Source organism: Carettochelys insculpta, chromosome 1 (genome assembly GCF_033958435.1).
Source record: "Carettochelys insculpta isolate YL-2023 chromosome 1, ASM3395843v1, whole genome shotgun sequence".
Lineage (NCBI taxonomy): Eukaryota > Metazoa > Chordata > Testudines > Carettochelyidae > Carettochelys > Carettochelys insculpta.
In genome coordinates, this window is record NC_134137.1 from 55887294 (window position 1) to 55901721 (window position 14428).

Sequence of the window (14428 nt, forward strand, 5' to 3'; positions counted from 1 at the left end):
TTATCTGAGAAATAATTACCAGCTCTCTTCTTTAGTGGCTGGAGACATAATAACTAAGCAGTCAAGTCTTTAATTTAAAATAGTCAAAGGAAAGAGCATGACAACATCCTTGGAGAATTCAACAAAAACTCAAGTGCTCAACTTTAAAGAGATTATTTTAAAAATACCTGCTATTAAACATGCATTTTACATTTTAGTGAAATATTAGATTTATGTTGAAGAAAAATGCAAGCAAGGACCTTCAAAATGAAATATTTTGATCGCATCTGCTTTAGGGTCCTAATCCTGCAAATACTTATGCAAATGATTAACTTTACAACAACAGTAAAGTTTATATGTGAGTGTTTGTAGGACTGGAACTACTCTCACTGGGAGTTATAGAACCAAGCCAAATATATACCTCAGCAAAAGGGGTTAGTACAATATATATTTGATATTACTAAAGAAGTCAACAGCCTACTAAAAATATTTCATCAATATATATAAATACACCTGCAGATGACTTTGACCTAATAACACAAATAAACAAAGGTGTGGGGGGGTGCAACTCCCCGCCAACCCAGCTGACCTGCACAAATCCTTACTAACTTAATCTCCACATTAAAGGTTTAATACGCAGCCCTGTGTGGACCTCCATACAGTGATGAATTTTACCATAAAGGGCATACATTTAATAAACAATATTACTATGAAGTTGAATTGAGAACTAAATATAATACGTTATCTATCCCTTTACTTGAGTTACACTATACACCCATACCTACACCACAGAACAGATTTTTTTTACAAAAAGGGTCAGGATATACATATTGAACATTCTTAGTGCTGAACAATACGTTCCAGCATTTGGGGAGTATAGGCTTTGTAAATTATACATTTAGAACAGCTTTAATTAACAAGCTTTATACCAGTATTATCTGACATTGTGGGGGCCAAAAAGAGATTCCCGAAAGTAAAATTTTGAATGACTATCCCAGGACAAACTTGTATTTCACTGTTTTCAAATGCAAGCCCAGTGGTTAAAGGTTTTTGTTCTTTGCTTTTGGTTTTATTATTCCACTTATTAAGACGTGAGTTACACATAGTATATAGGAGTATTTTTTATATTTAAATTGGCATTTGCTTAGCCTGCCTTAAAATCTGTGCATGCACTAGAGATGTTTGTACATTCCTAATTTTAGGAAAGCCACTAAAAAGTTAATTACCCCACTTTCTGGATTTTATAGGATTCACTTCATCAATGCCTTTTTCATTACTAAAATGTCAAACAACTATAAACAATCCATTTGCAGACCAAATGGGACAAATCAAAGTATTTTAAAAGTGTAAGGGGCGAGGGCAGGGGAATCATAAGTTCCAGTTTTTAAAGCTTTGAAAACCTGGCAAAGAGGACATGAGCAGTACTTCTTATGGACAAGCGTGCTGGCAGTCCATTTGAAAAGAACACAGTTTGAACTAGGCTGTTCAGAACACACCTGCATTTTATATGAGTAATGAGTAGAGAGTATGTGATGTTTTACTTGTGGGAGAGTTACTGTGGTATTACTGCTTACAAATGAAAGTAAACAAGGCTGACTGTATGTTAGCTGATGGCACACAAAGTTGAAAATTTGAAAGAGCATGAGAGAGAATTTCTTTCTTTTTTGAGGTAGTTTCCATTAAAAAAAAAAGTGAGAGGCACAGCTTGAAATGTTAAATACTTAGCAACTTCTGACAAAGTATCCTTTTTGCTTCCCACCTGCAAGCCAGATTGTGCCTGTTGAGCTGAGTTTATTTCATGCTGATTTAACTCACCAGTGGAGGGGCCGAGCTGAGGAACATGAAAGTGGAAACAATACGAGACAGTGTACACGTGCAGTCACACCATCTGCAATTTATGGAAGCTGGGAACAAACACCGAGTAATCGGATATGGGAATGGTTATGTTCAATGTGTCACTGATTTTTTGGTGACTTTATCTGGAGAATTAACATTACCATGAATAATAAAAAAAGAAGAAAGCTTTAAAACACAGGCAGATGTATTAAAAATAAGTAAAATATGTGAATATGGATAAAACAGATAGTTCTACTCTTTAATGGTACTAGGATAAATAATCTAATAAAATTCTGAATATCTTTCCTGTGTGTGTGTGAGAGAGAGAGACAGAGAGAGAGAGATACATGTGTCCGTACTGGAGGAAAATTACAGATTTGCGTGAGGCATACTGTACTGCATGTGTCTATACAACGTAGCTGGGCATGGTTGAGATGGTCTCACAAGCTCATTACTTTCAGACCTGGATTATCTAGATTGTAACCACAGTACATCTACCCAATTTAATCTCTGCTTGGATGGATGTAGCTAGAACACAGAGCAGCATGGTATGCAACACTCTTGCATAGCCGCATTTGAAACGATGACAATAGTTTCTGCCGCAAGGGAGGTCAGCACTTTACAATAAGTAGCAAGCCCTTGCTGTCTTTTGGGGTCATCTTCTGAACATCAACTGTTTTATGGGTACTTTTAAAATGTTATAGCTGTGTATTTCAGATGCTTACTGTAATGACAGAAACTCCAGCTGCTGTGCTGTTGGGTTTAGGCCCTGTGTTGAAATGCTTCTTTATCTTCCCAGCTACTGAAAGCTGATGCTCATTCTCTGGAAGACCATCATCCTGCAGAGAAAGAAACAAGTGTAAAGTGAAAGTGGAAAATAAAGAAGATAATGAAGTAATCCAGAAAGTACCTGCAGATGTAAAAAGTTTAATAAAAAGTTTGTCGTGTGATACGTTTAACGCAATGTCATCTTCACAAATCTATCTGAGGTACCTGTAAGAAAACTTGTAATGGAACAGCCCCATTTCTCTCCTTAGATTTACCTAATAGTTCCCTTTCAAATGATTAAAAATGTTTGCATTTCTTAACTGTTAGTTCACAGCCATGTTAGAGACATAAAAAGTCACAAAAAGTGAATCTCAGGTTGTTCCTTTGTTCTGTTAACATATTTTACTCAATTAGAAGTGAAGAAAACAATAGTCATTTAAAAGGTCATTAGAGTTAAAAAGAGAAGCCCAGTTCTTCTGGCAAGCTGCAAGGAAATTGTCCTTGTGAGAAAGTCAGTGCGCTCCAAGATCCTCTCAAAAGGCTTGAGGAGTTCCATTTTCAGAGATGTGAGATTTGGTTAAAAAAGTGTTTTAACGAAAGAGAAAAAGGGCTTAAATTACATGTGTGCTGACAGAGTTACTGGGCCTGGTTTATACTGCAGCCTGCAACCAGTCTCTGGGGAGTGACCCCTTAGTGGGCTGCGCTCTTAGGATCCACGCTTGCTAATGTAAATCATGGGCTTTATGAGTAGGCAGAAACAAGGTTAGATTGGATTTGCAGATCATGACACTGGTTTTCAAAAATTCCTCACTTACCTCTCGACAAAGTGCACTAGCTGGCAGAATAGGGCCATATGCAGAGCTTTACAAAAGTTCTCAAGAGTGAAGGGACTTTGAAGTAGGACGGCACTTTGAAGGGCCCACGGCTACACACATGCCAGCACTTCGAAGTCTGATGCTTCGAAGTTGCCATGGTGGAAAATTAGCCTAAAGAAGCACTAGGTATTCACCACAGGATTTCATTAGTAATCTCCTGTGGCCCTCATTACCATGTCCCCTTTGAAGTTGGGGGCAAGTGTAGACACAGCCTAAAAGACAGCCATGTATCTAGGGTGAAACGTAGCAATTGTTTAATATCAAACAGCAATGGTACTCCATGGCATATGGCAGGAAATGAAGAAGAGTACATGAATGTTAACCCCCAGCCCTCCCAAGAGGGCCTTCGCCAAGAAGTGTTGCAATCATTGTCATCAGCAATTTACATTGTTCTGTCAGTGTTCCAAGTGTTAATCATTAGGTATAAAAACCTCTGCTCACATGTGGTCTGTACGTCGCACCTCATCTATAGGAACAGGAACAAAACGTCAAGAACGACTGGTGATTTTTGATGTTTCACTAGTAACATCTTAAGGACACCTGAATTTTAGAAAATGCTGAGCAACTGTTGTCTCAAAAACAGGCAGCATTATAGTGTCTCAAAATTTGGACACCCAGAAACTGAAGCACCTAAAATCACTTGACACTCTTAAAGACCTTGACTTCAAATTTACAACATACTACTTAAGTATGCAATTGTTTACTGTCATACCTGTCTAATCTGGATTTTTCTGCAAATGCTAGTTGCTGCTCTAATAGACAGAGGTGCTTAGGGCATTCCTCTATACAATAATTATCCTGAACATTGCTTGCACTCTATTTGTATCAAACACCACAAGAGGACATGTAAAGATGCAAAGAAAAAGATGCAAATAAAAAGAAATTGTACTAAAAACCTTAAGCAAAGCTCAGGATTGCCAAGGTCCTACTGCCCTGAAGCAGATTTCACAAGATGATCACACAAGATTTCCTTTCCAGCACTAACTGTGCTATATGAAGAGGTCACTATATAAATAACAGAAGAAAATTAGTGCAAATAAACCTCCAAAGAAGCCTTTTGACCCTGCTTCCTTTAAGGTTTCCACTGAGATTTGGGCTGTGCCTTATGATGTGACCAAAAACATTGCAGCTGGTAAATAAGTATCTATTTAAATTAACCTCTTTATTAATACTCACTCTAATATTATCTACTGATGGTTATTTATTTTTACATCTAGGCAGCCAAGGCAAGGAAGTCTAGGGAAATTATTTAAAGCTACATGTTTTCTAATCCCTTCTAGGCAGGCGTGTACAAAAAATAATCTTTTGGGGTTATCATTTTAACAGGGAATGTTTACAAAATGTAATCCAGCTCTTCTACCATTATAACTTATTGAATTACAGTAATTTAAACATTTTTATTACTCAGCAGTCAAGAACTGGGTATATTTGTACCACAACTGGCTGGCAGTGCGCTTTGGATTATATAATATTTCCAGTGTTTAAAATGCCAGCTCCCAAATGCCCAGTCTTTTTTATATAATTCCTTCATTTCACAATGAGTATGAGCAGGCAAAGGAAACAGTAAGAATCCCAGTAGGGGAAGTATAAAGCAGTGGGTTTGTTTCTAGCTCTAAGAGTACTGTATATAGGAGACAAATCCAAATAAACTGAACAGAGGGGGCACAGAACTGCTGCTAAATTGCATTCAGAATCCAGGATCTCCATCTGTCTGAATGGCAACAAGCCAAAGTCTCTTCAGGTTTTGTTTTTTAAATTGAAAACATCTGCCATATTATTGACATAGAAGCAGTTTAACTGGCCTGATTCTGACCATTGCAAGTTTTCATGTTTCTAAGAGAACTCCAGCTATCTTTATCATCCAAAATTGAAACTGAAATTACTCTTGGCTCCTACGAAGACTGTCAAATTCAATTTCAACAATGTCAGCAATTTACAAAGAAAGCATATAGTAAACAGTCATAAAAAAACTACATTTCTGAGTGTAATAGTTACTTATAGGTTACATAATTTTTACGTAGACTAACCAGGCAGAACACTTCTGTCACAATAAAATGTAAAAGAGGAAAAAACAGGAAAACTACAATGAAAAAATATTTCTTTTTTCCAACAAGCACTACTATCCCTAATTTCAGTGCTATTTCACTAGTCTCAAAACTACAAATATGGTAAACTCTTTCACATCCAGCAGCCCAAGGACTGGGAAGTTGCTGGATATTCAAATACTCTGGATAAGAGAGAGGTATACCCAGCAACGCATAACACTAAAGAAAAAAAAAAGATTAGATATTAAGAAACAAACAAAAACGTATGCAGAGCACTTTATTTACCAACAACAGTTGTACTGAACACCGGAAACTTATACTGCATCTGCTGTATTTATTTGTATTTACTTCCACTATATTCCACTCATGGAAAACATACATAAAATGTACTTATGGTTAAAATACCAGTTATTTGAGAGTTCTGGATAATCGAATGATGGATATAAAAGTTTACTGTAAATCCAAAATATTGCATTATATTTGGTACTAAGAAGAGGTATTTAAACACATTTATTAGAAAAGTGAATTATTATTTCACAAATTATACTAGGGTTTCTGTTTACTTTCCTTCTAAAAAGAAGAATATTTTATGAAGGTTAAGTAAAATAATTTTCACTTGTAGCTACTTAGGGTCTTTATAAATATGAGTAAGCTTTATTACCCCAATTTTAAAGATAAAGAAACTGAGGCAGGGGAAAAAGTGCTTGGTTCCAGGTGATGACAGAGCTGGGAATGGAAAACATGTCCCCCTGACTCCTAGTTCAATGTCCTCTCCATTGGATCATACTGTCTCTGTATACAAAGAGGTTTTCCATTCTAAATTCCTGCTCTCACACATATGTCAGGCCCCATTTGAGGAAAGAATCCCCATTCTGGACAGTACCTAACCAATATAAGCCTCATTTGGTTCGATGCACCATAAATTCATGCCTAAAAATTCGGCACATACATATGGATAGCTCATTTAGAAGCAGACTCAGGAATGAGCTTACAAAATTCCTGAACTCCAGAAAACTTGTCTAGCAAATATTTACATTAGTCCAAGAAAAAAATATTTGTAGCCTGATTAAGCTCTGAATGGTAGGTAGTATATAGCTGAAGATAATTTACTGACCTCTGGATGCGGAATGCTAGAAAGTAATGGTTAAGGAGACAACAGCCCTATAGCTAGGACACTTCCTCTAGTACAAACAGAAGTCCTGTTGTTTTCACTGTGATGTATTCCAGCGTATTAACAATAGTATGACTTACAACACTAAAGCAGTGGTCCCCAAACTTTTCAGGGTCACACCTGCCTTTCTACTGTCCTGCACCCCAGGTCTGGAACTGGGGCTGTGGCTTCTAGAGAGGAACACACAGACAGAGAGGATTTGCAGGCGGGGCTCAGGTTGGGGCCACAGCTGGGGCACAGCCAAGGCCTACGAGAAGGGCTGGGGTTTTGGCCAGGGACCAAGTCTGGTGCTGAGCCACAGCTAGGCTACAGCTAGTGGCCAGGGTGGGGAGTGAGGCCAGCAGCTAGGGCAGAACTGGAAAGGAAGCAGGACTGGGTGGGACTGTCTCCTGTCCACTGTGAGGACTGGCTCAGGGCCTACCACTCCCCACCCCTCATCCCAAACACCTTCATGACCCTCCAGGCAGGCACACCCCCAAATCTGTGGGCCTCTCACAAATGTAAGTAACAGCTCTGACACTTCATGCAGCTTGCTGAAATGGTCTAATAAAATGCATCTTGGTGTCACTTAACTAGAAGGGGGAACACTAAGCTTTGAGGTTCCATATCTTCCAGTTCTTTTAAATCAACAGGTCTATGAGAATTTACACCACTGATGAAGCTTGCCACAAGCCAACAATTCTGCTTAACAAAACATAATTTCCACCTTTACCTTATCACTCTTGCCACACTTCCCATGCACTCCAGAAACAGACATATCTCAGTTCCGAAACAAAAATAATTTAAAACTGGAATACAAACACAATGTGAAAAAATACATCCAGCAAGGAGGAAAGAAACTACCAACACCAACAACAAAGTCTTCTGCTCTAAAGTGATCACAAAAATGAGAAATTATCTGATTATATATTGCTCTGGACATCAATAAGCTTTGCATGATAGGGAGGCTGTGCAGTTCAGAAGTATTTACGATTAAAAACTGCTTCTAGTTGCACAGCAGCATGCATGGCGGCTACTTGAGCACGTATTCTGTGGGTTCTTTGCACACCATTTCCATTCAGGAATACAGGAAGCTATTTGGACACCTTTTTAATTTTTTCTTTTGGTAATTATTTAATTACAGGTTGAACTTCTCTAATCTGGAACTCTCTTGTCTGGAAACATCCATAATCTGGCATGACTGTAATTAGGTGGACCACCACTTATCATGGGTATGACCAAGTGTCCCGTGGTCACGTAAAGTTTGTTCCAGCCACCAGTCCTGGCTCTCAGTGGTCTGTGCTGTTATTTAGCTGTAATGTATCCCTAGATGTCTTCTAAGAGCCCAATAAGTAGTAGAAGTGTTGGCAATGTGCTAGACAATGTTGACCTCCCATGGCCTGGCAAATTCTCTCATCTGGCACCTGTCAGGTCCTAAGGGTGCTGGACGAGAGAGGTTCAACTTGTAGTCTGTGTATTTGAATTATGTACGTTTCCTTTTCTGAAACTACACTGCCTGTAAGTATCCGAGACGTACAATGTTGGGTTCTACGGGGAGACAGTGAATCACACAAAAGTGCCAGGGAGGAACTCCATGCTTGAAAGAGCAAGATGCAAATTCAGATATTTTTTCTTTAACTTGCTTTTCTGAATCTTTCTTTTTGACCTGGGATGTGGAGTCTCATTCCCCTTTTCTCTCCATTTTTATCCAAGTATTTTGAAACATACTGAATAATCTTAAATAATGAATATTAAATAATGTCCTTGTCCCAGCATTGAAGCACAGACAGGCCATCTTAATCAATATCTGATTTATCCATATGTCACCTCTTTGTTAATCAACGTTGATGGAGTTTTCATAACAAATGAGCTTTGATCTAAAGATAAAAATGATAATCATCATACTAACCTAGATTAAATTGATATGACTGCACATCAACATGTTAGATTTTAAATTTGGAAGTTGATATTTGATTGTAAAGATTTTGTACTTAATGTTGAATCATCCAGATTTAAAACATGGCCTCTATTTCAAGACCCTTTAGCTGTGATTGTTAGACTTGTGAGGCTACCTGACTGATATGCAGAAAATGCCCCTGCAAATTGCTCTTTAGGAAACTGACAGTTTGCATGTGCAGTTGAGGAGATGGATTAAAAACATGGCCCAAGATGCAGGAGTAAGGGAGTGTGGACCACTGTGCACCAAAATAACGTTATATGAACGAGTACTTTCGATTCCAGTGAACTCACTCAGTAAGTTAATTATTGCCCATGTTTCTTTTAGAAAATGCTGTCTCCATAGAAGCGTTTAAAGTATTTGATGCTGAATGGTTGAAAGACTGTATGACTAAAACATGAATCTGCAGTCCCTGATATTACTTACATTAACCCATGGATGTTCAAGAACTTGCAAGGCTGAGAATCGCTGATCTACATCTACTTGAAGCATCATGGTGATAAGTTCCTGTGAAATGGAAGATAAAATCCAGCTTAGACCACATCTTCATAAATAAAACCAAAAGTATAATTCAGTAAAATGTTCTTTAGTTGACTGTAGAAAAGTGCAGTGTTCAATGAGTGAGAGAATTACACAAGGTGCAAATATATTTAGGTTATTTAAAAATATCAACTGTAAGCTGAACTTCTATAGCTAAATAATACACTGAAAAGCTAGAAGACTATACATAATGAGTTAATTTTGTATTTGAGAGAATTTGTCTCTTTCTAGGTCCCAAGAGTAACAGCAAAGTGGGTATTTAAACAATTATTTCTCCTTCTTAAAACCTCACTTTTAAAATTTTGTAGTCAGTAGTTTGTAGAGGAAAGAACTCAGATAATGTACAAAACAGATGGGACTGTGAAATCTGTCTGTTTTCTAAATAGGCGACTGACCTATCTTCTCTATGGAAGAAGCAGACAGTCTAGAATTTGTCTCTTTCTAGGTCCCAATAGTAACAGCAAAGTGGCTATTTAAACAATTATTTCTCCTTCTTAAAACCTTACTTTTAAAATTTCACATTCTTCATTACCATTCCCTGCTCAGTCTCCTGCCAGCATTTAATGCATTTTTTCTCCCATCCATGAGTGCATAGAGAAGATAATGGTAATAAGATACTAAACAAATGGAAATGAGAGGTGATAGACATCAACTATTCTCAATAATAAACAGGACCAGAACAGAAACTAATGAGCTTATGCATCAAAATGGGAAAGTTTAAAACTAACTAGACTAATCTGGTGATGGAACAACTTTGCCAAAGGAGTTGTGGAATTGTCGTTAGGTATTGAAGACTAGAGCTAATTCTAAACAGATGCGTGATGTCTTAGGCATGATGAAAACAAGTGTGCCACCACAGAAAGGGAGGCACTAAAGTGGAGGTTCGCAAACTTGTCTTTCTGAGCATCTCCCCTCAAATGCTATAACAATTCCATGACCCACTTGTGACACAACTGCTTTTCTGCGCATAAAAGCCAGGGCCAGCATTAGGGGCTAGCAAGCAGTGCAACTGCCAGGACACATGGAGCCCCACAAAACTAAGCAGCTCAGGTTTTGGCTTCAGCCCGGGGTGGTGGGGTGCAGGGCCCTGGGGTTCAGCATCATGTGGTGCAGCTTGAATTTCTGCCCTGGGCCCCAGCATGTCTAGTGCTGGCCCTGCTTGGCAACCCCACAGAAACCTGCTTGTGGCCCCTGTGGGGGCCCCCAGCACCTGATTGAGACTCACTTCACCTGAAAGGAAAAACAAATGAACGCATTTTGAAATGTTTGGTTTCAAAATATTGTTTCAAAATGACATTTCATTTCAAATTTTAAGAGTCAAACCACCCAACAACAAAATGAAATGTTTCATTTGGCCCCCAAAACCTTTGCAGTTTGGGAAGACCCAAAACAAAATGATTTTTTTTATTTAGACAGCCAACTGAAAAATCATTCACTCATTTGGCTGTACATAACACTTAACGAATACTAACAGAGTGCTGCCCTGACAAGCTTACAGCCTAAGATGAAGACAGTAATCATACTACACTATAGTAGATGACCCAGAGGAAGTTACATATATACTTCAGGAGAGTCTAGACCTAAAGGTCACAAGTACAGTGACTCAAGACAACACTTGTTTTACAATTTTACAATCTCTTTCCACATACAATGTATACAAGGGGCACCTCTGATAAAAAACAGAAGAGAGCCAACTAAATCTACCTTTGCAGAATCAGAAACATTATCCCAGTATGGAGATGGAAATTCCACCTGGCCCATCAAAATCTGATCAAACAGGACTTCCTGGTCATCTCCACAGCTGCAAAGCAAACAGAAACAAACCAAAACATAAGCACAATTCCCAGAAGTAGTTTTCATAAACTTTTAAAAGGCAAGTAAATTTCTTTTAATTGCAGTTCCCTCAGTTCGTCTTTTGGAACCAGTTCCCTGCCACAGGCTACATGGTCACACTTATGGACTGTGGGTGATGTGCGGAGCGGGGGAAAGGCAGACACTTGAGATGGAACACACTTGCTATTGAAAGAGAAAAGTGGAGAAAGAGGCCAACTTGCATGGCAACTTCTGTTAGCTCCCTCCACCTTTGGAATATACTTTCTTTTTTGTTTCTGAGATTGCCTGTCTTTAAGGCAAGACTCAGCCCTTCTTCACTTTAACGGAGCAGGGAGATTTGTGAAGGGAGACTCAAAATGTGCTTACAGGTGTAAATCTCTACAGGAACATTTACATTTTGTTTACATTTTACTGTTTTCAGCTTACTGTGTTTGGGGAGTAAATGAGGGAATTTGCTGATATCATTGTATATTTTTAAATCGTTGCCAAAACACCCAGATCCTGCAATGGGCATATCTGTTTTACAAGGTAGACTACGCTGAAATAAACAACATGAAAAGAGCCTGGGTTTTTTTTACAGCAACCCAACGGAGATTTATGAAACTTGCATGAATTCAGAGGCAGAGCATGGAAAGAAATAACCTAGTAGTGCACGCAAAGATGTTTTCTCCCCAGCAGACCTCTTAGTGCAGGACAGGCACATGGATCGTTCACAGCACAGAGGCACATTGCTAAGAGTTGAATAAGCGATCGTAGCCCATACCCACGGAATGGAGGAAAGCCACAAAGCAGGATGTAAGTAATCACACCAGCTGCCCAGATGTCCACCTTCAGGCCATATCTAAAAGTGTTAAAGGTATTATGATTAGTGATATTAAGCCTCTATGGACTACAGTATACAACTGAAAGAAAACTAGGTCAGTGCACAATTTTTTATTGAATGGATTGAGCTGACTTTCTCTTTGCCGTATTCCAATTTCTACTATCAAATCCAAGGCAAATCTCTACAGTTTAATACTACATCTGAATGTCTGAAAACAGGTAATGAAGTGTACTAGTATCTTGGATAAAAGTACAACTTCTTTGACCTCTACTAATGCAACGCCTGGAAAGGTTCCATGGGATGTTTGCTGTACAATCTAGAGCCTAAAGAAAAGGACAATACAAGACAAAGAAAGAAAACAGAAAACTGAAAGCAGTTTTTGGTTACCTTTATCCTAGGGATAAAATAAATGGTTAAATACTGCCTCAGGGCTAATTTGAGGACTTTCTACTCTGAAATTAAGAACTGCCATATTAATACCCAATAAAAGGAGGGAAAAGCCTAAATGAAAAGAGTTGTAACCAGGGTTCCCTCTAACTTTTTCCCCTCCATCGGTAGAATAAATTCTATTATGTTTACCAAAGCACATGGGGATGTGCACCACCAAGAAAAACACATGCTGCTGGCTGTGGGTGCTATGGATGCTCTGCTGGTCAACTGGGTGGCAGATGAATCTCTTCTGGGTGGCCACCCAAGCACCCAGCTGCCAGGGAACACAGGTTGTAAATGATATACTGTTGAGAACACATCCACCTTATGCACTTAAATGAAACTTTATTGCAAATAGTTTACCCAGCTTCTGCAATGATTTCTGGAGCGACGTAAGTAGGGGTCCCACAGACTGTGTAAAGAGGTCCATCCACTATTGTTGCCAGCCCAAAGTCTCCCAGCTTCAGAGACTTGCTTCCATCTTGGTGTTCATAAACCTAAACCAGAAATAAATCCAAAGGATCAGCAAGGTTATATAAGTAAATGGACTCACCATTTACCAACTTCTTCAAATACTCCTTTCATTGAATCTGCCTTCAGATTCTTCCTTTCATTTGCCAAAGTGCAGGAAGTGCCATTTGAAAAAACCACAAGGATTAGGAGTGCTGGGTTCATATATAATCTCTATTCTAAAGGAACAAACATACCCGAATAACTGGATAACTATATTAGGTCCCCCTTTGTTGGCTGATCATCACAGAACACAAAATCCTTCTCCTGTTAAAAACTGAAGTATGGCAGCCTATTAGAGGCCTGTGCTTTTGATGTGGAAGTTCATAGATTAAAAATCCCTAATGAATATGACAACCATAGTAGTTCATTAAAATTAATACACTAAATAGAGACTTGTAGAGGGATTTGAACTTCTGAGTTAAAGGAGTAATTCCACAGGTTGGCAGAAGCAGGCTTTTAGTCTCCAAATGGTTGAGCCACTAGAGAGATCACAACACACTTGACCATCATGTCATGTCACTAAGCACTTCCGCTCACTTTTGAGATCTTGCAAAACACTAAAGGTGGAATTTTCAAAAGTTCTCGATGTTGATGCAACTCTTCTTTCATTGAAGTCAATGGTCTAACTCTCACAACGGAAGCGGAATTAGGGCAATGATGAGTGCTCTTGAAAATCCTTCCCTGAATCATGATCTCTTCAGCAGTGAATGCTACTAGTAATTTTTGTTTGTTTTTTTTTTTAAATCAATGCAAGCGGAGACGTTGCATTCAAGAAGCAGTCAGCACAGTCAGATAACATCCACATTGTGAAAATACCAATTGCGGCTGTTTTCCCAATACCCAAACACTGACCCACAATGAACTATTCAAACAAATAATTGAAGTAATTAAATTTAACAAAACAAAATGTTAACTGACAAATCATCCTTAAGGCAGTAGTTGGTCGGGACACTGTTTTCTCATTTTTACTTTGTGGTGAAATTTAGTCAGTTCACTCTCACATTTTCAAAAAGTCCAGTCTACATGTGAAATCTCATGTACGCCACTTTCTTGAACAGTCACTGCCACAACAAAAAACTCATTGAACTACAAATTCTTACAAAATAAACATCTGAGATTTCCTTTAAAAAAATCTAAACCTAAGCGAATGTTTTCCTCCTTTGTTGTGCAGCCTTGCACAGAAAATTTATAAAAACCTTCTGCCATTCTTCTGTATTGTAGGGCTCTACAGCATATTCTATCATGATTTCTATAATAGAAGGCAAAATTCAGAATTCACAAATTCACTCTTCCTCTAATTCGTTTAATAAATGCATGGAAATCGATTTTGTTGTTGTAAGGACCAACAATCTGAGATGGTTTTACACTTCTCTATTACTCAGTCACAAAAGATGGGCATGAAGGCCATTAAAAATGTATTTTCAGCTTTATTTAAAATACATTTGGTTCCTGAAATGAAGTGTTTGTTGAAATTGGAGTAATAAATCTAATTTCAGCCACAGTTTTAATTAAAGACTGGCAATGAAAAACCTTAAATAAATTTGAGGTAGAAAATATAAAGAAGTGGTTTAAAGATCAATGGCTGAAGCCCCTGTAACAAGTACTCATCCATAATGCAATTGCCTTTAATTGCGGAAAATGCCGTCACTGAGTTTGGTTAATCTACTGCATGTTCACAGA

General features: G+C 38.3%; 1 protein-coding gene across 4 annotated transcripts in view; it reads right to left on the bottom strand.

Moving 5' to 3' along the window:
- DCLK1 (doublecortin like kinase 1) overlaps positions 1-14428 on the bottom strand; it is a 335634-nt gene that overhangs the window by 13272 nt on the left and 307934 nt on the right. For all 4 annotated transcript variants that reach the window (XM_074982397.1, XM_074982389.1, XM_074982406.1 and 1 more), the window contains 5 exons: positions 12599-12732; positions 11747-11824; positions 10855-10951; positions 9037-9117; positions 2541-2654 (listed from right to left, as the gene is read on the bottom strand). In XM_074982397.1, the coding sequence (XP_074838498.1) occupies positions 2541-2654; positions 9037-9117; positions 10855-10951; positions 11747-11824; positions 12599-12732 (504 nt within the window). The remainder of the gene's footprint in view (positions 1-2540; positions 2655-9036; positions 9118-10854; positions 10952-11746; positions 11825-12598; positions 12733-14428) is intronic.